The sequence below is a fragment of the Callionymus lyra genome, chromosome 10 (assembly GCF_982586985.1).
Source record: "Callionymus lyra chromosome 10, fCalLyr1.hap1.1, whole genome shotgun sequence".
NCBI classification, from domain to species: domain Eukaryota; kingdom Metazoa; phylum Chordata; class Actinopteri; order Syngnathiformes; family Callionymidae; genus Callionymus; species Callionymus lyra.
In genome coordinates, this window is record NC_141827.1 from 7783133 (window position 1) to 7807945 (window position 24813).

At 39.3% G+C, this 24813-nt stretch overlaps 1 protein-coding gene across 1 annotated transcript in view; it reads left to right on the forward strand.

Annotated features, from left to right (window-relative positions):
• Positions 1 to 24373, forward strand: part of rims4 (regulating synaptic membrane exocytosis 4) — a 35149-nt gene extending 10776 nt beyond the window's left edge. The window contains exons 2-6 of the mRNA XM_087801405.1: positions 11429 to 11573; positions 14030 to 14142; positions 15281 to 15382; positions 17688 to 17827; positions 20258 to 24373. Of these exons, the coding sequence (XP_087657531.1) occupies positions 11429 to 11573; positions 14030 to 14142; positions 15281 to 15382; positions 17688 to 17827; positions 20258 to 20473 (716 nt within the window). The 3' untranslated portion in view covers positions 20474 to 24373. The remainder of the gene's footprint in view (positions 1 to 11428; positions 11574 to 14029; positions 14143 to 15280; positions 15383 to 17687; positions 17828 to 20257) is intronic.
• Positions 24374 to 24813: the final 440 nt, after the last annotated feature.

The window sequence follows — 24813 nt, forward strand, 5'->3', positions numbered from 1 at the left end:
TTATGTATGTTTGTATATAATGAGTGTTTGTGTGTATGTATGTTTGCATATAATAAGTGTATGTGTGTATGTGTGTATATGTGTATATATGTTTGTATATAATATGAATATGTTTGTATCTGTGTATGTATGTTTGTATGTTGTGTGTGTATCTGTGTAAGTATGTTTGTATATAATAGGTGTGTTTGTTTGTTTGTATGAATGTGTGTTAACGTGTGTATATGATATATGTAAATGTTTATAGCAAATGTGTGATGAATGTGTGTTTGTATGTAAAGAATGCGTGTGTGTATTCTTTGAGTGTATTATGTGTGTGTATATATAGTGTTGGTATATTTGTGAATATGTATGAGTGTGTATATGTAGTATGTGTGTCTGTTTATGCAGTTTGTGTGTAGTATGTTTGTATATGTAGTATTTGTGTATAGTATGTCTGTACATGTGTGTGTGTGTGAACAAAGTATGTGCGTTGATTTCGATTTTAATTTCAAAAGTGTGATGTAACAAGTCACATGAGTCCAGTTTTGTCTCCTGGTGGACACAAACATCACTGCGCTCATTGAGTCACTGAGTGTCTGATTCATCGGGTCCATAAATCAGACTCACTTCCTGTCGCATGACAAGATACTGGATCCACAACAACCTTCACTTCAGTCCGTGAGAGAATATTATCCACTGATGAACATTTCAACGCCACATTAAATCCTGGACGACATCATCATCAACCGATCGCACACAAACATCTGGTTCGCCTCATTAGTCGATAATCCTTCGGCGTTTGATGATCCGGGTGTTGTTGCTGTCGTCGCTGTCACGGGTCGACACACCTGCGACACATCTGTCCGCCTCGCCGACCAGTGACACCTGAGGCTCGTCCGACCACCAGAGGTCAGCACTGAGTCTGGCAGAGGTGACACTTTTTATGTTGCAATCATGTTTGCGCCTCATTGCAATTTAGTTGTTTTTGTGTTGCATCACGTTGTGTAGTTTATGTAGAATTTGTTTTTCATTTTCAATATTGTTTTGGGTTTGTGTTGAATCGTATTTTCGTAGCTGTATGTTGCGTTTGCGATGTTTTCACACTGTACTGCGATGCATTCAAGTTTGCGTTACGTCTTGATGTTGTATTTGTTCTATGTTTGTATCTTCTTTTTTTTTATTACATTTTCGTAACTGTTGTTCACTTTTGTTTATGTTGCATTCTGTTCCATGTAGTTTTAACATTAGATTAATGTTCAATTGTGTTGTGTTGTGTTTGTGTTGCATTTGCATCGTATTTATTTCAGTGTTTCGTCTTTTTGTTGTGATTGCTTTTGTTGATTTCATTTCTTTATATTGTGTTGCACTTGTTTTTGTGTTATACTGTGTTTTATTTTGTTATTGCATTGCCTTTGTGTTTGATTGTATGTTGTCTTTTTGTTTCATTTTCATGGTGTTGCGCTGCATTCAAGTTTGTTTTATCTCTTTATTTGGTTTTTGTTTAGATTTTATTTTTGTTACATTTGTGCAGCAAAATCAATTGTGTTGGTTTTGCATTGCCTTCCCTTGTGTTGTCTCTTTGTTGCGTTGAATGATCTTTGTGTTATGTTACATTGTCTTTGTGTTGCAGTATATAGTATGTGTGTTGCATTTAATTTTGTGTGCTTAACTTTACTACTGTCCTCTTAAGCTGCACTGAGCTGAATTTATGAGTTTGTTTATGTAAAAAACACAATTTAAAAGAACTTCCCAGAGAAGCATAATGGTGTGCGTTCATGTCAAACGATCAGGTGATAAAACCATCAGCCGCAGGTTAAGGATCTCGACTGAAGACTCGTTAAGTCATATTGATTCTTGATATCGATCAGCTGATCAATACGTGTCGCCATTAAAAGGAAACATCTGTCTGTCAGGAATCTTCTCCTGATATCGGCTCATCAGGCAAACGAGGCTCGATTCAACGTTTTAGATGAAAATACATTTGATGAGTCAGCAAATTGATCCACGGGATGAGCGCGGCGGGGTCAGAGGTCACTAATGAACGGCTGACGAACGACCATGTGACGCCGGTGTCAAGCGTCTACGAGTCTCTCCGGGACTCTTCAGGGGAACCAGGATGGAAACAGTGACCAGCGGCAAAACTGATCAGTGCTTCCTGTGACCGCCACCTGGTGGCGCCACTGAGACTTCTGAAGATTAATCGTACCTAGCATTGTAGCTAACAAAAACTGTAATTTGAATTTCATCATTTTAAAATAACATTTTTTCAAATAAAAGTATTTTTTATATTCACATGAGAAGGATTCAAACTACATTATTATATAACGTGGCGCCTCTGAGCAAGAGGTCCTCTCTCTGCTCTACTCTGAGTTTCTCCTGGATGACTGAGCTCCTCTTAGAAAACTCCTGTTCAACAGACTTTCTCAGAAAACGTCCGATCACTTCAGAACAAGACCTTCTGTCGCCAGCGACACTGACTCTTTTGGTGCCATCGATGCTAACTCTTAGCTTCTAGCTCTATGGCTTGTGTTTTGGGTTCAATTCCACCTTTTTTTTCATAATGGCAGATTCTATCAATTCAAATATAAGTAACCTTTGACCTTTGTCAACGTAGTAATTGATGCAAACGCTTTTTTCATCCTGAATTTTCTCCTCAGTTTTTCTTGTAGAATGCTAACACTATTAGCCGTTAGCCGCTAGCTTCTGTCAACGGCAACGCACGGATTCGGGCCTTCGGGTCCAGCAGTGACACGTGCAGCGAAGCAGATGTTTTGACCGACAGACGTTGCTGAGACGTCCAGCTGTTGTTTACGCACGTCCAGATGTTGAGCGTCTTAAGAGGTCATGTGATCACGCTCAGCTGAAAATGAACTTCCGTCTACTTTTCGAAATAAGTTTCTCCGAATCGAGCAGATTGTCGCCTTCACTGGTGAGTCAAACCTACTGTCAGGTCGTGTTATTGTTAAAATATAAATATCTCTTAACATTATGACCACCTGTTGATGCTTTGATACACACAAACTGTAAACTACATTTAAAAATATATTTATATGTATATATTTATGTTGTTGTTCTACAATAGTGGTGTGTATTTTCAGAATCCGACGATACGTATCACGATAAGTGGGCAAAAGAATGACATATTACGGTATATTGTGATACTGTACTAACAAGTACAGTATATATGTGTAGTATTATTTGAGTACTTGACTCTGGTGTCACAGAACTCACAGACCACATGACTCTTGACGAATTTGTTTAAAAAACAAACAAAATACGTCCATACATCAGCTGTAAAAGCTGCTGGAGTCACTGTATCCTCTCGTCCTCAGTCATCTCAGGATTTCATTCTTCCTTCAGCTGTGAGGAGGACATAATGTGTGACTTCTGTCAGGTCATGTGACTTTAAGATGAGTGTGAGGCTGAAGCAGAAGTGACAGCCGAGAGACCCGCGAGTCTTTGATCAAGAGTGTGTGTGTGTGTGTGTATGTGTGTGTGTGAGTGTGAGTGTGTGTGGACCGTCATGTGGTATCTATTCTTCACGTGTGAAGTGGATCACGGCTGAGATGTAGAACAAGCTTCCGGCTCCTCTGGTGATGAATCATCCCGAGGACTTGTTAGTTATTCTCCCGGTGAGACTTGATAAAAATAGGAAACATCCGCCGGCAGACAGTCTGGGACAGCAGGTCCAAAACCTTGTCCTGGAAACACAGAAAGCCACTGAAGGATCCAGACGCGGGTTCTGCCCCCTGCTGGGCACGAGTGGAAACAGTTGAGTCGTTTCTATTTCCTGCAAATCTTCAGAAGAATCATGCGTAAGATTATGACTTTGAGAGTTTTAGACGTCACTTCCTGTTCTGGTGATGTCATCAACATGCTGCAGATCTGATGATGTCGTTGTTTCTCTTCAGCGTCTGGAGTTTTGACTGAAAACACCTGAAAAATAGTTGATGTTGTTTTTCTCCAAAAATCTCTTCAATCAGTTCAGAGAACGAGTCGCTGCCACAGAGACGCTACAAGCCCCCGAACACTTCACACCTGATGATGACATGTTCACACACAGACACACAATCTCAGAGAAGCACACACTCAGAGAAGCACACACTCAGAGAAGCACACACTCAGAGAAGCACACACTGAGAGAAGCACACACTCAGAGAAATACACACTCAGAGAAATACACACACTCAGAGAAGCACAAAATCAGAGAAATACACACTCTCAGAGAAGCACACACTCAGAGAAATACACACACTCAGAGAAACACACACTGAAACACACTCACACAAACACACACTTAGATTAACACACAAACTCAGATTAACACACACACTCATTGAAACACACACATAAACGGATACACAGAGAAACACATAGACACATGCATACTCAGAGAAACACACACATTCAGAGAAACACACACATTCAGATAAACACAAACACACACACGTATACTAGGAGAAACACACAGAAAAACACACAGCACACTGAAACACACACTCAGATAAACACACATATTCGGAAAAACACACAAACGCATGCATACTCAGAAAAACAAACACACACAGACAATCAGAGAAACAAACAAACACATTTAGAGAAACAAACACATGCACACTCAGAGAAACACATTCACACAAACAAACACAATGAGATAAACACAAACACACACTCATAGAAACACACACAAACATTTAGTGAAGCAAACACACACACACACACACACTCAGAGAAACACACACACACATTTAGAGAAACAAACACACTCACACAAACACGCACTCATAGAAACACAAACATTTAAATAAAGAAACACACACACACACACAGAAACACACACACAGAAACACAAATTCACACACGCTCAGAGAAACACACTCACATTAAAATGAAAGCATGAGATCAACTGTTCACTAAATGACAAGACAATGGCAGAAACTAAAGTTCTCACTCCAGTACACCTGGTGGCGCTGACGCACCATCACTGGTGTCATAAAACACACAAAGAAGAAGAAAAACACAAAGACTAAGAAGAATTTCCTCAGAACTTTTGAACTATCAATAGTTTGTTTCGTTCGTCTGAGAGGAGAGAGAAAGTCATGGGTTCAATTCCCAGAGCAACAGAATATCTACTGACCTTGAATACCTTTCCAGGGTGTCCTATGATGTTGAGAGAGAACCATGTGATGCATTTGTTTCAGGAACTTTGATGAAGTTTGTAAGATAAGCTTTCCGGACCTGCTGGGAAGATTTACGAGGCGCCACAGTGTGTATTAGTGTGTGTACGTGTGTGTACGTGTGTGTGTGTACATGTGTGTTATTGTGTGTCATTTTGACTGGACGTGACCGATGAGCTGCGCAGACGTTCATAACTGATGGTAGAATCGAAGCTAACCCAGATCTGCCAGACAGAAATAGAAGCGGGTCAACTGGAGAGTGAACAGAATTAATAAGTCGTCGCGTCAGACTGCAGAAGTCTTGTTCACTAGTTAACATGTTTACTTGTTAACTTGATCACTAGTTAACATCTTCACTTGTTCATCTGTTCACTTGTTAACCTGATCCCTAATTAACATGTTCACTTGTTAACCTGATCACTAATTAACATGTTCACTTGTTAACCTGATCCCTAATTAACATGTTCACTTGTTAACCTGATCACTAGTTAACATGTTCACTTGTTAACCTGATCACTAGTTAACATGTTCACTTGTTAACTTGATCACTAATTAACATGTTCACTTGTTAACCTGATCCCTAATTAACATGTTCACTTGTTAACCTGATCACTAGTTAACATGTTCACTTGTTAACCTGATCACTAGTTAACATGTTCACTTGTTAACCTGATCCCTAATTAACATGTTCACTTGTTAACCTGATCACTAGTTAACATGTTCACTTGTTAACTTGATCACTAATTAACATGTTCACTTGTTAACCTGATCACTATTTAACATGTTCACTTGTTAACCTGATCACTAATTAACATGTTCACTTGTTAACCTGATCCCTAATTAACATGTTCACTTGTTAACCTGATCACTAGTTAACATGTTCACTTGTTAACCTGATCACTAGTAAACATGTTCACTTGTTAACCTGATCCCTAATTAACATGTTCACTTGTTAACCTGATCACTAGTTAACATGTTCACTTGTTAACCTGATCCCTAATTAACATGTTCACTTGTTAACCTGATCACTAGTTAACATGTTCACTTGTTAACCTGATCCCTAATTAACATGTTCACTTGTTAACCTGATCCCTAATTAACATGTTCACTTGTTAACCTGATCATTAGTAAACATGTTCAATTGTTAACCTGATCACTAATTAACATGTTCACTTGTTAACCTGATCATTAGTAAACATGTTCAATTGTTAACCTGTTCACTTGTTTATCTGTTCACTTGTTAACCTGATCCCTAATTAACATGTTCACTTGTTAACCTGATCACTAATTAACATGTTCACTTGTTAACCTGATCCCTAATTAACATCTTCACTTGTTAACCTGATCACTAATTAACATGTTCACTTGTTAACCTGATCCCTAATTAACATGTTCACTTGTTAACCTGATCCCTAATTAACATGTTCACTTGTTAACCTGATCATTAGTAAACATGTTCAATTGTTAACCTGTTCACTTGTTTATCTGTTCACTTGTTAACCTGATCCCTAATTAACATGTTCACTTGTTAACCTGATCACTAATTAACATGTTCACTTGTTAACCTGATCACTAGTTAACATGTTCACTTGTTAACCTGATCCCTAATTAACATGTTCACTTGTTAACCTGATCCCTAATTAACATGTTCACTTGTTAACCTGATCATTAGTAAACATGTTCAATTGTTAACCTGTTCACTTGTTTATCTGTTCACTTGTTAACCTGATCCCTAATTAACATGTTCACTTGTTAACCTGATCACTAATTAACATGTTCACTTGTTAACCTGATCCCTAATTAACATCTTCACTTGTTAACCTGATCACTAATTAACATGTTCACTTGTTAACCTGATCCCCAATTAACATGTTCACTTGTTAACCTGATCACTAATTAACATGTTCACTTGTTAACCTGATCACTAAATAACATGTTCACTTGTTAACCTGATCCCTAATTAACATGTTCACTTGTTAACCTGATCCCTAATTAACATGTTCACTTGTTAACCTGATCACTAATTAACATGTTCACTTGTTAACCTGATCACTAAATAACATGTTCACTTGTTAACCTGATCCCTAATTAACATGTTCACTTGTTAACCTGATCACTAATTAACATGTTCACTTGTTAACCTGATCACTATTTAACATGTTCACTTGTTAACCTGATCCCTAATTAACATGTTCACTTGTTAACCTGATCACTAATTAACATGTTCACTTGTTAACCTGATCACTAAATAACATGTTCACTTGTTAACCTGATCACTAATTAACATGTTCACTTGTTAACCTGATCACAAGTTAACATCTTCACTTGTTCAGTTGCTCACATGTTAACATGTTCAATTGTTAACCTGTTCACTGGTTCATCTGATCACTAGTTAACCTGTTTGCTAGTTCCTCTGCTAACCTATTCCTCTGTTTTAACAGAACAACTTCAACATAACCAGTTTAACATAAATAGTTTAAAAGAACAAGTTTAATAGGAATAGTTTAGTTTAAAGAAAAAGTTAACAGAGCAAGTTTAACGTAACTAGTTTTACAGAAATAGTTTAGTTTAAAGAAAAGGTTAACGGAGCAAGTTTAGCATAACTAGTTTAACAGCACTTGTCAAATAGAAATAGTTGAACATAACTAGCTTAACAGAAATAGTTTAGTTTAAAGAACAGGTTAACAGAGCAAGCTTAACGTAACTAGTTTAACACAACCATTTTGACAGAACTAGCTTAAATAATTAGTTAAATAAAACGGGTGTAACATAAAAAATTATAACAGAACTTGTTTAACATGATTAGTTTAAACAAACAAGTTTAATAAAGGAAGTTTAAAAAAAATACCAGCAGGTTAAACAGAAACAGTTTAAAATAATTTTGTTTAATGAATGAATGAAGAACTAGTTTTCACAGAACAAATTTAATTGAACTTGTTTAGTTAACGGAACTAGTTTAGGTAAAAGAGCAAGTTTACCAGTTGAAACAGTTAAACAACTAGTTTAGTTCATATGTTAAAGTGATATTCGTATGTTCGTCCTCTTATGACCATGTTTGCTCTCTCAGGGATGGAACCAAACACCAGTTAACTGGATGTGAAGAAGCATATCTGGGTCAAACTCATGGGTACACTAGTGGATCCATCAGGCTGGAGAGTCCTCCCTGGTGGATCCTGAGGGAACAGTGCTCCGGTCCGGACCCACTCCTCAGAACATGTTGTTCCCTGAGAAGTGACGTGAGCTTCATGCTCTCCATCTGCTCGGCGTGGAAGACACTGAGGCGGTCGCTATGGATAATGGAAGCTGTCACCATGACGACCCAACGGGTACCGTCAGGGAAGGGGTCGGATGAGACGAAACATTGTCACGTGGTGACGAGTGTTTGACGAGCGCAAATAACTCAACAGGGATGAGGCGGCTGAAACATTATGACCCCCTGATGGAAGCACTTACGCTCAGAGGGTAGTCTGTGGACGGTCAGTCTTTGTGTGGTCATAATGTTTTACTTTAAAATACCTGCTTTGTGTTTCTTGTGGGATCTTCGTAGGACTCATATCTATGGTTCTTTCAAGAGCCCCATGGTTCTTTGTAGGACTCATATCTATGGTTCTTTCAGGAGCCCCATGGTTCTTTGTAGGACTCATATCTATGGTTCTTTCAGGAGTCCCATGGTTCTTTGTAGGACTCATATCTATGGTTCTTTCAGGAGTCCCATGGTTCTTCGTAGGACTCATATCTATGGTTCTTTCAGGAGTCCCACGGATCTTTGTAGGACTCATATCTATGGTTCTTTCAGGAGTCCCATGGTTCTTCGTAGGACTCATATCTATGGTTCTTTCAGGAGTCCCATGGTTCTTCGTAGAACTCATATCTATGGTTCTTTCAGGAGTCCCATGGTTCTTTTTGGGACTCATATCTATGGTTCTTTCAGGAGTCCCATGGTTCTTCGTAGGACTCATATCTATGGTTCTTTCAGGAGTCCCATGGTGCTTCGCAGGACTCATATCTATGGTTCTTTCAGGAGTCCCATGGTGCTTCGTAGGACTCATGTCTATGGTTCTTTCAGGAGTCCCATGGTTCTTCTTAGGACTCATATCTATGGTTCTTTCAGGAGTCCCATGGTGCTTCGTAGAACTAATATCTATGGTTCTTTCTGGAGCCCCATGGTTCTTTGTAGGACTCATATCTATGGTTCTTTCAGGAGTCCCATGGTGCTTCGTAGGACTCATATCTATGGTTCTTTCAGGAGTCCCATGGTGCTTCGTAGGACTCATATCTATGGTTCTTTCAGGAGTCCCATGGTGCTTCGTAGGACTCATATCTATGGTTCTTTCAGGAGTCCCATGGTTCTTCTTAGGACTCATATCTATGGTTCTTTCAGGAGTCCCATGGTGCTTCGTAGAACTAATATCTATGGTTCTTTCTGGAGTTCCATGGTTCTTCGTAGGACTCATATCTATGGTTCTTTCAGGAGTCCCATGGTGCTTCGTAGAACTAATATCTATGGTTCTTTCTGGAGTTCCATGGTTCTTCGTAGGACTCATATCTATGGTTCTTTCAGGAGTCCCATGGTGCTTCGTAGAACTAATATCTATGGTTCTTTCTGGAGTTCCATGGTTCTTCGTAGGACTCATATCTATGGTTCTTTCAGGAGTCCCATGGTTCTTTGTAGGACTCATATCTATGGTTCTTTCAGGAGTCCCATGGTTCTTCGTAGGACTCATATCTATGGTTCTTTCAGGAGTCCCACGGATCTTTGTAGGACTCATATCTATGGTTCTTTCAGGAGTCCCATGGTTCTTCGTAGGACTCATATCTATGGTTCTTTCAGGAGTCCCATGGTTCTTCGTAGAACTCATATCTATGGTTCTTTCAGGAGTCCCATGGTTCTTTGTAGGACTCATATCTATGGTTCTTTCAGGAGTCCCATGGTTCTTTGTAGGACTCATATCTATGGTTCTTTCAGAAGTCCCATGGTTCTTTGTTGGATTTTTTTTCCATTTGGTTGCTTGTAGGACTCCTACAGCTCTTTAAGGGTCATGTTTTTTTCTTCTAGAGTCAAATGAGTCTTTGTAGGACTCCTGCAGCTCTTTTAGAATGTATGTGGTCCATTGTATGACTCTTATAGTTCTTTTTGGACTTTTGGTGACTCTAGAGCGATGTTCTTTCAAGACCCCTGTTGTTCTTTGTAGGACTCCAGTGTTTTTTTTTCAAGAGTCATATGGTTTTTTGGAGGACTTCTACTGTTCTTTTATGAGTTCTGTGGTTCTGTGAATTCTTTTTGAAATCTTATTGGGTTCTTTGTAGGACTCTTGTGACTTTTGTGTTTGTTTCAAGAGTCAGATGGTTTCCTTGTTGGACTCGCTCAGCTCTTAAAGGAGTTCCAGGGTTTGTTGTAAGATTTCTGTGATTTAAAAAAAATCCAAATTTCCAGAGGTTCATTGTAGGGCTGTTGTGTGTTTTATTTGAGAGTCACGTGGTTATTTGTAGGACTCCTACAGGATTAAAAGTTCCTTGCATCATTGTAGGATTCCTGTGATTAAAAATAAAACGTGTTTGCAGGAATCCCATAGTTATTTTAGGTGTTCCTTGGTTAGTTTTCAGAATCCTTGATATTTTTTCCAAATGTCATGAGGTTCTTTGTAGGACTCGTGAGATTGTTTTTTTTCTCCAAAAAGTCACATAGTTCTTTGAAGGAGTCCTACAGTGTTCCCTGGTTTGTTGTTTGATTCTTGTGATTTTTTCCAAATATCATGTGTTTTTTTGTAGGACTCTCTTGTAGGAGTCCTGTGCTACTTTGTTGGACTCGTGGTCGTCAGCTGTGGCAGCTCGACAGGTGTGCGATCAAGAGGACTTGTGTGCGGTTGTCGTTCAGAGACGACTATTAAAAGTTTCCGCCTCCGGTTCCAGAGGAGACAAGGTCGCGACCTCTCGCCGCAGCACTTAATTACAGCCTCAACCTTTAGCGGCAGAAACGTCCAGGACGAGACTCCAGTCATCGATCTCCGGGTTCGTTTTGTGCGATCAGAGCTTTTGTCCTTGTGGCTCCTGAGCCGAGACGAGGTCGCCAGAGACACAGAGATTCTAAAAACCGCCGGTCGATTCCAGATATTCGTCGAGTCACAAACTCATCTTCAGGGTCACGCAGCAGAGACGGAGATGGTCCACGGGTCGCCGACCGGTCTCTGTGGTCCACGGGTCACTGACCGGTCTCTGTGGTCCACGGGTCTCTGTGGTCCACGGGTCACTGACTGGTCTCTGTGTGTCTTCAGTGGACACGGAGGGTCGGAAGCTGAAGGGAGCCATCCAGAGGAGCACGGAGACGGGACTCGCCGTGGAGATGCCGAGTCGGACGGTCCGGCAGGCGAGTCACGAGTCCATCGAGGACAGTATGAACAGCTACGGATCCGAGGGCAAGTGAGTGACAGTCGATCTCATCACGACCAACATGAACAAGAAACTAACTTTCATTTTAAAGTGTTAGAAACCATGAAAAAGTGTCTAAAACAAACAATTATTTATACTATTAGAGAACTTAATATTGTCTAAAGACAGAGAAATACTAATGAAATGACATAAAATTACGAACAAATTCAAGACAAAACAGACTGAAACTGTAAAAATCCTGATAAAACAGACAGAAGTCACTATGAAAACAGGTGAAGAAGTCAAATACAAACACTGACAACGAAAAGTACTGACATTTTTTTTTTAAGTAGAAAAAAATAGTAATTTCATTTCCTGCTGTTCATTCCTTTATCTGGATCTCCTGGGCTGGGGTTTATCATTGTTTCTCAGGGCAAGAGACACACACAGACACACACTTCACTAAAGTAATGTGTGTGTGTGTCTGTATATGTGTGTGTGTGTCGGTGATTTTTTATCGTCGCCTTCTCCTCCGTCAACACAAAGAAACATAAACTGAAAAAGAACATGGAGGTCAGTGAGGGAGAGCGATGACATCGGCAGACAGACACACACACACACACACACACACACACACACACACACACACACACACACACACACACACACACACACACACACACACACACACACACACACACACACACACACACACACACCCCACACACACACACACACACACGCGCACACGCACACGCGCACACGCACACGCACACACACACTCACCCGGCGTCGACCTGGACATGAATTGTGCAGTTACATAATGAGTCGGAGCAGAAAGAGGATTTAGGAAGCGCGGCAGAGATAAGGAGGTGAAGAAGGTTTTGTCTCATTTTTAAGATATGCAGCAGCAGTAGAAGTGAGCACTCTTGTTCACTCCTGCTGCTCACTTCTGTTCACTCTTGTTCACTCCTGCTGCTCACTTCTGTTCACTCTTGTTCACTCCTGCTGCTCACTTCTGTTCACTCTTGTTCACTCCTGCTGCTCACTTCTGTTCACTCTTGTTCACTCCTGCTGCTCACTTCTGTTCACTCTTGTTCACTCCTGCTGCTCACTTCTGTTCACTCTTGTTCACTCCTGCTGCTCACTTCTGTTCACGCTTTTCACTCCTGCTGCTCACTTCTGTTCACTCTTGTTCACTCCTGCTGCTCACTTCTGTTCACTCTTGTTCACTCCTGCTGCTCACTTCTGTTCACTCTTGTTCACTCATGCTGCTCACTTCTGTTCACTCCTGCTGCTCACTTTTGTTCACTCTTGTTCACTCCTGCTGCTCACTTCTGTTCACTCTTGTTCACTCCTGCTGCTCACTTCTGTTCACTCTTTTCACTACTGCTGCTCACTTCTGTTCACTCTTGTTCACTCCTGCTGCTCACTTCTGTTCACTCTTGTTCACGTCTACTGCTCACTTCTGTTCACTCCTGCGGCTCACTTCTGTTCACTCTTTTCACTCCTGCTGCTCTCTCTTGTTCACTCCTGCTGCTCACTTCTGTTCACTCTTGTTCACTCATGCTGCTCACTTCGGTTCACTCTTGTTCACTCCTGCTGCTCACTTCTGTTCACTCTTGTTCACTCCTGTTGCTCACTTCTGTTCACGCTTTTCACTCCTGCTGCTCACTTCTGTTCGCGCTTTTCACTCCTGCTGCTCACTTCTGTTCACTCTTGTTCACTCCTGTTGCTCACTTCTGTTCACGCTTTTCACTCCTGCTGCTCACTTTTGTTCCCTCTTTTTACTCCTGCTGCTCACTTCCGTTCACTTTTTTCACTCCTGCTGCTCACTTCTGTTTACTCTTGTTCACTCCTGCTGCTCACTTCTGTTCACGCTTTTCACTCCTGCTGCTCACTTCTGTTTACTCTTGTTCACTCCTGCTGCTCACTTCTGTTCACGCTTTTCACTCCTGCTGCTCACTTTTGTTCACTCTTTTCACTCCTGCTGCTCACTTCTGTTCCCCCCTTTCACTTCTGCTGCTCACTTCTGTTCACTTGTTTCACTCCTGCTGCTCACTTCTGTTCACCCTTGTTCACTCCTGCTTATTCCTGCTCACTTCTGTTCACTCTTGTTCACTCCTGCTTATTCCTGCTCACTTATGTTCACTCCTGCTCACTTATGTTCAATCTTGTTCACTTCTGTTCACTCCTGCTTACTCCTGCTCACTTCTGCTTACTCCTGCTCACCCCTGCTCACTCCCGCTCACCCCCATTCCCTCCTGCTCACTCCTGTTCACTCTCAGAGAAAGGTGAACAGTAGTCACTCTTCCTCGTCAGTCCAGTGAGGCGTCCTGGCGCAGGAACATAGAGATAAAACACAAAGAGACTGAAGGACTTGACTTCTTCTCCTCTCTCTCACTGCTTTTTCCTTCTTCCTTCTTCTTCATTGTGAGTCAACTTTTCTTCTTCTCTTCCAGACTGAACCCTCTCTTCTTCTTCTTCTTCTTCTTCTCCTCCTGCAGTCTCAACTACAGCGGCGTGTGTTTGGCGTCGGACTCTCAGTTCAGCGACTTCCTGGACGGGATGGGACCGGCCCAGTTCGTGGGCCGACAGACTCTGGCCACCACGTCCATGGGTGAGTTTTCAACGCAGCGCCCCCTGCTGCCCGGAGGTCAACACTAGTTATGTCAGTGGAAGAAATGTTTTGATCATAATCGTCAGGTTTTTGAAAAATGAAGGTCAAGAGTATGAACATACGAAACATGACATTTAAGTTTCTGAGTCATGACCTGATCATTCTCAGCCTCAAACAATTACCTGAGATGACTTTAGGCCACGCCCACAAACATCTGCTTCAGCTGAAAGTATTAAACAGTTTAAAAAATTAAAAAACAATTAGAAGCCAATCACTAAAAATTATCAAAAAACTTTTTTTTTTTAAATAAAAAATATTAATATATAACATAAAATATAATTAACAAAAGAATACTTTTTTTGTATTGATTCTCTTTTTGCTCAAGTATTAAATATATATAAAAATATATATTTTACACATAGAGTTTGAATATCTCATTTTAAATCAGTCAAAAATAAATGTTCAAAATCCAATATAATTTTTTAAAATCATTTAAAATGTTGTTTTAATAGTTTTTCGAATTGATTCATTCAATTATTAAATAAAAACTAATTCAAATTTTCGATATGGAATCAAAAATTAATTCTAAAACACAACATTTAAACATAAAAAAATAATAATAATAATAATTCTGACACAGATTCACTTCTATAGTTTTTCTTCCGTCTAGTGTTTTTTTTAATTGACATTAAACATTAAATAACGCCACAATATGTTGTAGTGATGGAGAATGTATTGAACTCACAACTTTATCAACTACAACTATGAACATGAAAAATGAAGCTTCAAACGTTAAACTTCAGTCGTTAAAACTTTATTCGTTATGTAAGAAAACAAAAAAAAAAGTTGTGAGTTTTTGTGTTCGTGACTTTGGTCTCGATAAAGTGGGTCAACCTTCTCTTGGACCGGATCCACCGCAGACCTGCTGTCCCGGCTCGGATCCCGGACCGACTCGCGGTCATCTGCGCTCTTTTCACGCCGACACTCACGCGTTTGTTCGCCGAACCATGTGTGACTTTTAGCAGCAGAAGAACAAAAAGTTGTTTCAAGGATTTTTTTTTTTGGGCCACAAAGTGTGGAGTTCGGTCTCTGATGGAGGAGATGAAGGAACCGACGTGTCTCTGGTTGATGTTCGCAGGAGACGTGGAGATCGGGCTGACGGAGAGGAACGGAGGTCTGGAGGTGGAGGTGGTCCAGGCCAGAGGCCTGATCATGAAGCCGGGATCTAAAGGACCTCCAGGTAAATACTATTAAAACAAATGTTCACTAATGTTTCAAAGTAAAAAAAGATAAACATTTCAGTGTCACATGTTATATTGAAAATATCAATGAATAAAATAAATTATTAAAAAAACTAAAACAAAGATAAAAGGATTTTTAAGAGGATAGAATTAGATAAAAATATTGGAAAAATGTAAAATATATATATACAAAAGACAGAAGATAATATTGAGAAATATATCACAAATATATATACGGGGAAAAATGTAAAAAAAACCCAGAGGAATACATTTTTTTAAAAGTGAAAATAATTGTTATTGAAATTTTAAAATACAATTATAATCTATATTTAAGAGATTATGTTTTACATAAAGGGTTTGATAGTATAATTTCAAAAATAAGAAAAGTAATGTTATACAGTAAATCTACATTTAATGTTATATATCTAAGTAACTATGTAAGAAATATTTACTTTAACTTAATTCTTAGCCTTTTATCACCAACATTTTTGACGTTTCTGTTTCAATTATTCAGTAAAAACATGTAAAGTAAGAATTGTTGAAATGATGAAAAATATCTTAAGCCATAAAATATATATTTATAAATCGAAAATTAAAAGCTATTTATTTTTTTCGTATAGAGTTGGATTTATTGACTTTAAATGTATATTTACTTTAAAAAGTAATTTAAGATATACAGGATAAAAACGATTGAATATATGGTTGAAAAAAAAGGTTTACCAAGTAAAGAAAACAACATTTTTGAATGTTTAAACAGGAAAAACAATATTTTTAAACATTAAAAAATAAATGAATGACAAAATATATTCTTGCAATTTCATTGAACACCAAAAAAATCATCAAATGTACAAATTAAATAAAATATAAAAACTATATTTTTGCAAATATCATCAAATAAATCACCTTTATTCACAAATTAAAACGTTAAGAGTTAATAAAAATATCAAAAGTTTAAAATATAAAATAAAATAAAACCTCACATCAACGTTTTTAAAGCTGATTAAAAAAAAATCCACCAAATTAATTTGTTCTTCACAAAAATTTGATGAGAATAAAACGTTTTTTGTAGAAAAAAAGCTGAACTTGTCGAAGAGACTCGGAGTCAAAAGTCAAAACAAGTTCACGTTTATTCATTTTCAAACTCTCTGTGTCGGGTCAGACCAGGACTGGAGCAGAACCAAGCGGTCTGGGGAGCAGAACCTCGGCGGTTAAGAGGCGAGCGGACGTGAAATCGATGCGTTCAAACAGCAGCAGCAACTGTTGTGTAACGGCGTCGTCCCGCGGTTGCGTAATATTCGACTGCCATTGATCCAAATTGCATAAGAAGCTCCAGAGCTCGTGAAACCAAATTTTAAATGCTTTAAGCTGGAAATAAAGTCGCAGATAAAAAAAAGCGGGTCAACCTCGGACCGGATGTGGGGGAGGATAGGATTTAGTTTATGTATCAGAGACGACATCGATGGTTGAACCCAATGTTTGGAGTCGAAACTTTGATTTTTTTATTACAATGTGTGGAATGTGAGCATTAAATAGTATATTTTTTAATAATTGGACTTAATAATTTTGTAAAATAGATTTTTCATCGAATAATTAATTCAATTATTGAAAGAAATTATAAAACTACGCATGAAAAAACAAAATACCTCATAGTGACAAATACCTACGTGTTTATATTGAATTTAAAAGGCTACAAATGAAAGAAAAAAGATTAGAATTGTATTTGTTCTTTTGTAAATAATAATTAGAAATATTGAACATTTTAAAATTATTTATTTATTTACACATAGGGTTTAATATTCTTATTTAGGTGATGAAATGTATTCAATAATATTTAATTTGTTTAATTGAATGTTTTCTATATTGAAACATCCCTTGTGTTATCTCTGGGTCAAGTTGACCCGAAGACCCGAAAACAAATGTGTTTGAGGTATCCCCTGGGTTATCTCTGGGTCAAGGTGACCCGAAGACCCGAAAACAAAAGTGGTTGAGGTATCCCCTGGGTTATCTCTAGGTCAAGGTGAACCGAAGACCCAAAAACAAATGTGTTTGTGGGATCCCTTGTGTTATCTCTGGGTCAAGTTGACCCGAAGACCCGAAAACAAATGTGTTTGTGGGATCCCTTGTGTTATCTCTGGGTCAAGTTGACCCGAAGGCCCAAAAACAAATATTTTGACCCAGAGGCAACACAAGGGATACTTCAAACACATTTGTTTTCGGGTCACCTTGACCCTGAGATAAGACAAGTAACTCAATATTTTAACACTTGTGTTGCTAACATGGTGATGATCCGACGACTGGTTCCAGCCGCCTACATCAAAGTCTACCTGCTGGAGAACGGCACTTGTGTGGCGAAGAAGAAGACCAAGGCCGTGAGGAAGTCCCTGGACCCGCTCTACAACCAGGTCCTGGTCTTCTCCGAGAGCCCCCAGGGGAAGGTGGTCCAGGTGAGTGCGGTCACGTCTCCTCCGGCAGCAGCAGCGTTTGTGTAATTAACCGTCGCCTCTTAATCACGTCCTCGAGCTCCTCAGGCTCGTTCTCGCCGGATAATGAGAATCGCTGACATCAGCAGCAGCTTCTCAATCCCTCACGTCCCGATTTAGCCACGAAGCCGCAGGAAAATGAAAGCGCTCTTCGTCACCAGACCCTCGGTTCGTCCATGATTTCAAATGTGTGTGCGTCTCCTGCTGTTGTCGTCGAACCGTTGTGACGTCAACACAACTGAACATTTACAGAGGAAGACTTCACAGGGCGACAACTTCCTGTGTGACCTGCAGAGTAACAACAGTAAATAATCAACACTTCCTGTTCTAGGGGGTCAAAAGGTCAACAGGAAAAGGGAAGTAGAAAATGCGCCACCTAGTGGTAAATCGCATTTTTGGGTAAAATTCCCAATAAATGCTGAATATTGTGACAAATGTTTTTACAGTAGTAGTTGTGAGTTGTGTTAAGTGGTTGTGTTGTTGTTGTCAGCATTTACATGTTGACAAACTAGCATTAGCGGTGCTGGATGAGTTAGCATTAATTCCACCAAGTTATCATTGATTCAATACAAACTAGTGAAGCACTGAAGGAGCACATACCTCCCCCAAGGAGGTCAAGTCTGTGTCTGTGAGTGTGAGTTAAAAAAATCAATAAATCTCAATATATCAATATTTCTTTCCTGTAACAACACTGTATCGATTACTTTTTAAAAAATAATGTTTTTTCAAAACCAATTTTATTCTTTTCAAAGTTCTTTCCTGGTTTATCTTTTCAATAAAGTGTGTTTAAAGTAAATTATTTGATTTAAAATGTTTTATTTTTTATTTACAATTAACATGCAAAATATTCACAGCGCTTGTTCGTTTTTGTGTTGCAATTAAACTTCCGGCCACTCGATGGCAGCAGTTATTATGTCCTCAACAGATGGAGGAACAAGAAAATCCTTTGACATCATGACTGGGGACGAGAGGATACAGTCGACTCCAGCCCCTTTTAAAGCTGATGGTTGGACATATTTAGACTTTCAGGTTTATTAATTCAACCTAAAAAGAGTCGAAACGATAACAAGTGTCACTAATAACGTGAGTCGTTCAAAGTCAATGTGACTCATCGTGGCCTCACCTGATGATGTCATCAGTCTGTGACCTGCAGTCACTCACTGTCGTAAAAATGCAAATGAGTTCGTCGATCATCGTGGTTTCAGCGAAACTCTTCACCTTGACGTGCGTCGGTCGCCACACGGACTCACAACATGAACATGTGTTTGTGAAGGATTGTGTGTCTGTGGGACACACCTTCAAACGCACACAAAACAGGGATGGTCGCACACTGGCTCGGTGTCGATCGACACGATGTCGGAGCGACTGGAGAGAATCCGACAGGAAGAATCTCCCCGACCACAAATTCTCTGTTAAACAACTTCAGCGACACTAACATTTCCTCGTGACGATCCAACTCCACACTCTCTTCATCTCACCTCCTCTCAGTGAACTCAGCCCTGCCTGTCCAGTGGGTTTTTAAAATGTTCATGTTAAACATGGAAACTTTATTTTAGTCTGTGTAATGTGTGCGACTCAAGCTATAAACTGTATTATTCAAATAGTGATACAACTTTCTTTTTGTATTATAAAAATAAAGCTTTGTTAATGTGACGCAATAGTTTTAATTAATTTGAACACACAAATATTTATAAACAAAATAAATGTTTTTTTAAAAATGGGAAAAAAATTCAGATAGAAATATTAAAACCTAGATTATTTCATTTTATTTTCTCTTTCCTTTAATTTATCCTTAATAAAAAAAATGAATTTAATAAATTACAAAATCAGGAGTTTTTGATTTGCTGCAACCAAAGCATTGTTTTTTAAGATAATTTTCTCCTCAGCTGAGTCCGTCAGGTGGAACTCACAGATTTGGGATACATCGTGATACTGTAACAAGTATATATGTGTAGTATTGTCGAGTACTTGACTCTGGTGTTGCAGAATTTACAGACCACATGACTCTTGATGAAGTCTTAACTACTTTCATTTGTTTTCAAACCAAAATATGTCCAAACATCAGCTTTAAAAGCTGCTGGAGTCGAGTGTATCCTCTCGTCCTCAGTCATCGCTTGGATCTGGCAGGATTTCAATTGTTCCTTTATCTGCGGCTTACTTGATGACTGCTGCCATCTAGTGGCTGGAATTACAACACAAAACAACCTGAATATTTTCTTGTTAATAGTAAATTTTAAAATGACATTATTTTATTTTAAACCATAAAAGAACAAAAAAAACTAATAAATCCACACAGTGCTGTTGAATATTAATACAGTATTGTTAAAAAAAAGTATTGTGATATTTGGGTGTATTTATATTTTGCATCACAGATGTTCTCCTCTGTGTCTGCAGCTGATCGTCTGGGGGAACTACGGCCGGATGGACCGCAAGTGCTTCATGGGCGTCGCCCGCATCCTGCTGGAGGAGCTGGACCTGAGCAGCGTGGTGATTGGCTGGTACAAGCTCTTCCCCACGTCCTCCATGGTGGACCCGGCCACGGCGCCGCTGATCCGCCACTGCTCCCAGATGTCGCTGGAGAGCACGGTGGGTCCCTGCGAGCGCTCATAACACCAGTCCTTCCTCGCCTCGCACCCGAGAACTGCTGCCTCCAGGAACCGTCTCGGGTCTCCTGCGCCCCCCCGGCGTGGGTGGAGCCGGTGGGCCGGTCCCTGACCCCACATGAGGGAGTCCCGGCACTTCCCGATCATCCTTTGATATCTTCGGCTTCTTTAGTTGTCGGGAGGAGGACGCTCCGACGCAGGAATGTTCCCCTTTTGACGAAAAAACCTTCTTGAAAGGAGGAGTCTGGTTCTGGATCAACCCGGAACCAGAACTCACTGAGGACTTCATCGCCGCCGCCATCTTTTGTTTCTGTGCTCATCAACCACAGGAGGAGGCTTTCCGGGGAAGGTCAGAGGTCAGAGGTCAAAGCTGGACCTTTTAAAAAAAAGATGACGGTCCACCTCTGTTCGTGTTGATTGACAGGTCACGACACTTTTGTTTACATAGAATTAATGTTGTAGTTGTAAAGAAAACAAACATAATTCAACGTTAAAACCACTTCTTTAAACATGTAGTAGTAGTTTTTTATGTTATTTTTATTATTTATTTTTAAAGTCATTTTTATTTATTTATACTGTACATACATTTTTTTTTTTATTCTGATAAAAACTAGCAGCCTTAAATTGGCAATTTCTAACTTTTTATTTTAAAATAAAACTTCCCAAAACGTCAGATAGAAACATTTCTACACATTTTTTGATTTAATTCGTAGAAAGTGTAACTTGACTCACACATTTACTAAATCGAAACAGGGCTCAAACATTTCAGAGTCTTGAGTCAAGTTAAAAACGACATATCATCGGTGAGTCTTTTATTGTGAAAATCAACTGTTGTTATCAACGTAGCCTGTTAGCATCGTTTAGATTGGTCGAGCTCGTACCATGTGACACATGCTGACGAACAACGTCTCGGTTGTTCTTGTGATGATCTTTGTCGTGTCGTAACAAATGTCACATTAATTCTACAATAAGTTTAGACAAAATCAGATGAAAACTCGTCATTAGAACAAAAATCACAAGAAATCATTTTCTTATTCATAAAAAGCAATATTTTGAGTCAGAACATTTTTCTTTTAACATTTAATATACATTTAATTATGAAAACTTACATATTAAACATGTAATTTAAGGTTTGTTCAGAGTCAGAATGAGAATTTAAAAATGGGTCTAATTAATCAGTTTTCCTTTTTCCTCAGTTACTATAATATTTGGACCGAAAAACGTTTATTTATTTTAAATCCAAAAATATAAAAATAAACGATTTTACCACTAGTTCACCTTCAATGATCGGAAAAACTAAAAATAATAATGAAATAATGTAAAATATTTTGTCTTTATTTTTCTTTCAACAAAATTTTCACACACTAGCACAACAAAAAAAATTACATTTACGTAAACGGCTTTTTTAAAAGAATAAATATTGGAAAAAACAATTATAGCTATGATTATAAATAACTTCACAAAATAAAAAACACAGCATTTTCCTATTAATAGAAACGTCACTCTATGAAAAATAATCTTTAATATTTATCAAATTAATTATCAGTACTAAACAAAATAAAAACGAAATATTAAATCATTTGAATTTAAAAATATTTATAATTTTTTTTTAATACATTATTTCAGTGGTAAAAGCATTTATTTTCCTTTTGGATTTAAAATAAATAAACGTTTTTCAGTCAAAACCTTCTGGAAACTGAAGGAAAACAAGGAAACCTTTGATTAATTTTGGTAAAAAGGAGATTAAAGCAGAGAAATGTAAAGGAAACGACCAACAAACAAAGCGTGTATCGAACAGTAAACGTTGTTTCTTCATCGGACTCTTTGTTCTAATTTTACTTCCCCGGCGTTCGTCTAATAACAGCTTGTTCGACGCTAATCTTCGCGGCGTCCGCTTCAATTACAGTTCGACGCCGCCGGGTGTCAGCGAGTGACGGCGCCGCTTCCAGAGACACCCGGCCATTAAGGCGCGTCACTTCCTGTCGACCACAGATGGAGCGAAGGGAAGCAGAAACGTCGTGACTCGCGCGTCGCTAACTTTAGCGCACACCCGTGTGTACATATGTCAACGTGTGCGTTGGTTTCAAAGCGAGAATTAAGAGCAAAACGCTCAAAACCTTTATTTCGCTAGAAAAATCTAGCGCTAGCTAGCATAGCATCTGCATGATTAGCGGCTAGCGGATTGGATCAAACTTAGCATGAGCCGCTTAGCCGCGCGTTACTAGCAACAGAAATGTAGCCATTTTTCTTATTCTTGTAACGCAATTTAATGCTATTTTAGTCCATTAAAAAAGGGTTTAAAAATAATTTTGAGAATACAGCGTGATATTAACTTAACTTTGTGTAGTTCAACTGTCTAAACCACCCTTTGACACCGAGTATTTAAACTTTTTATGAATTACTTTTAGATAAACGACTAACTTGATGAATCTTTTGGATGTTTTGATGTTTGTCGCTCACTAATAACAATTCCTCAGGAGTTTAAGAGTTTCATCCATGTTTTATTAACTACCGTCGACCTGCTGACATCACTTCCTGTGCGAACAGCATTTTATCATCATTTCAACTCAGCAAATACTTCTAGCGTAAAGTGTCGCTGTGTCGGCAGGAAGTCAAACCTGGTCAACAGTCGGAGAGAGTCGCTCTAGATTTAATTATTTTCCTCACTTAAAACTTTCTAAAGCAATAAAGGTTTATTTCGTGACATCGATAACAGCTTATTATTGCCGCAGCATTGTAGCGTGACTCCTGCCTCTGGCGTCGGAGGTAGGATGGTGTCAGACGATAGAACCCAGAGCTCGTAGAGAGACGGACCTATAGCGACGTCCAGGAAAAATCGAGGTGCGTTTTGATGTGTAAACTTTATCGATATACTTCGTCATGTTCGACCTTCTGAATGTCGCCGTCGGTGTTTTTCCTCGTGTTGTCGAAGCGTCGTCTTGACGAAACACGTCCGTCGTCGTCCACTTCCTGTCGCTCGTGCTACGACGTTATGATCCCACGAAATGTCAAAAGACTCCGAAGAGTCCTACACATCTTGACCGATGTAACTATCGCCGGTTAAACCCGGTCAAAAGTCTGAGCGACTCAGGTCTGCAATGCTGTATAAGTCCAGTGAACCACTTCCTGTTGACTTCTCTGACTCACTAGGGACGCGGGACAAACAGTGGCGTGAGAAAATATAGATACTCTTAAATATTGCAATATTATTTTTTCACAAAACTGTATTGATATTCAACAGCACTTTATCAAAATTTAAAAATATATAATATTTAGTAAATTAAATGACTTTTAATCATAATTCTTTTATGGTATATATTTTAAGAAAGTGTATATATAACATAAAATAATTTATATTTTAAAGTTCAATGAACATGAAAATATTCAATTAAACCTCCGGCCACTAGATGGCAGCAGTCGTTACGTCCTCCAAAGATGTATAGGACCAATGAAATCCCGCGAGATCTCGGCGATGACTGAGGACGAGAGGATACAGTAAAGAGTCGTGCGGGCTGTAAATTCCGAAACACCGGAGTCAAGTACTCGACAGTACTACACACATATCCTTAAGTATCACAATAAAGTTGCAGCAGATGTTCACGTCTTGACGGAGAGTTTCTCTTTGTGTAGTACTACGAATCTGAGGAGTTGTACTCGGAGTGGTTCTGGTGTCGCACATCCACAGTTTCCGTGTTGAGTTTGTCGTCCTCCGTAACACAACTGTTCGTAACACAAGCGTTTGTAACACAACTGTTTGTAACACAAGCGTCCCACGTGAACTCTGTAGAGGCCTTAAACACTTGTCAGGGCTAAACTGAAGAAGAAGAAGCAAAAAAAAACAAACTTTTACAGCTTCGATGTTTCACTTCATGTATCAACTGGAATGTTGGAGAAAACGTTTGTTTCATGAATCAATAAAGATCGTTCATCGACGCCGTCGTTCTTCACCGACACACTCTGGCGCTCATCGGTATGATGAACTTTAGTCACCTCCACCGGGGAGGAGGAGGAGAGGAGGAGAGGAGGAGAGGAGGAGAAGAGGACGGACTCATTAGTTTGACAGCAGAAGTCTGGTTCCTCATCTCTGTCCTTTCTTTTCATATTTCCTCTTCACTCTTCCATCACTCATCGCTCATCGTTCAGCAGCGTCTCTGACGCTCAGACTCCCTGGAGACCAAACTGATTGGCTTGTATTAAGGTCTCACACACACACACACACACACACACACACACACACACACACACACACACACACACACACACACACACACACACACACACACACACACACACACATAAGGCTCACACACACCAGACTCACACACACTGCAGTTACATGACAGTGAG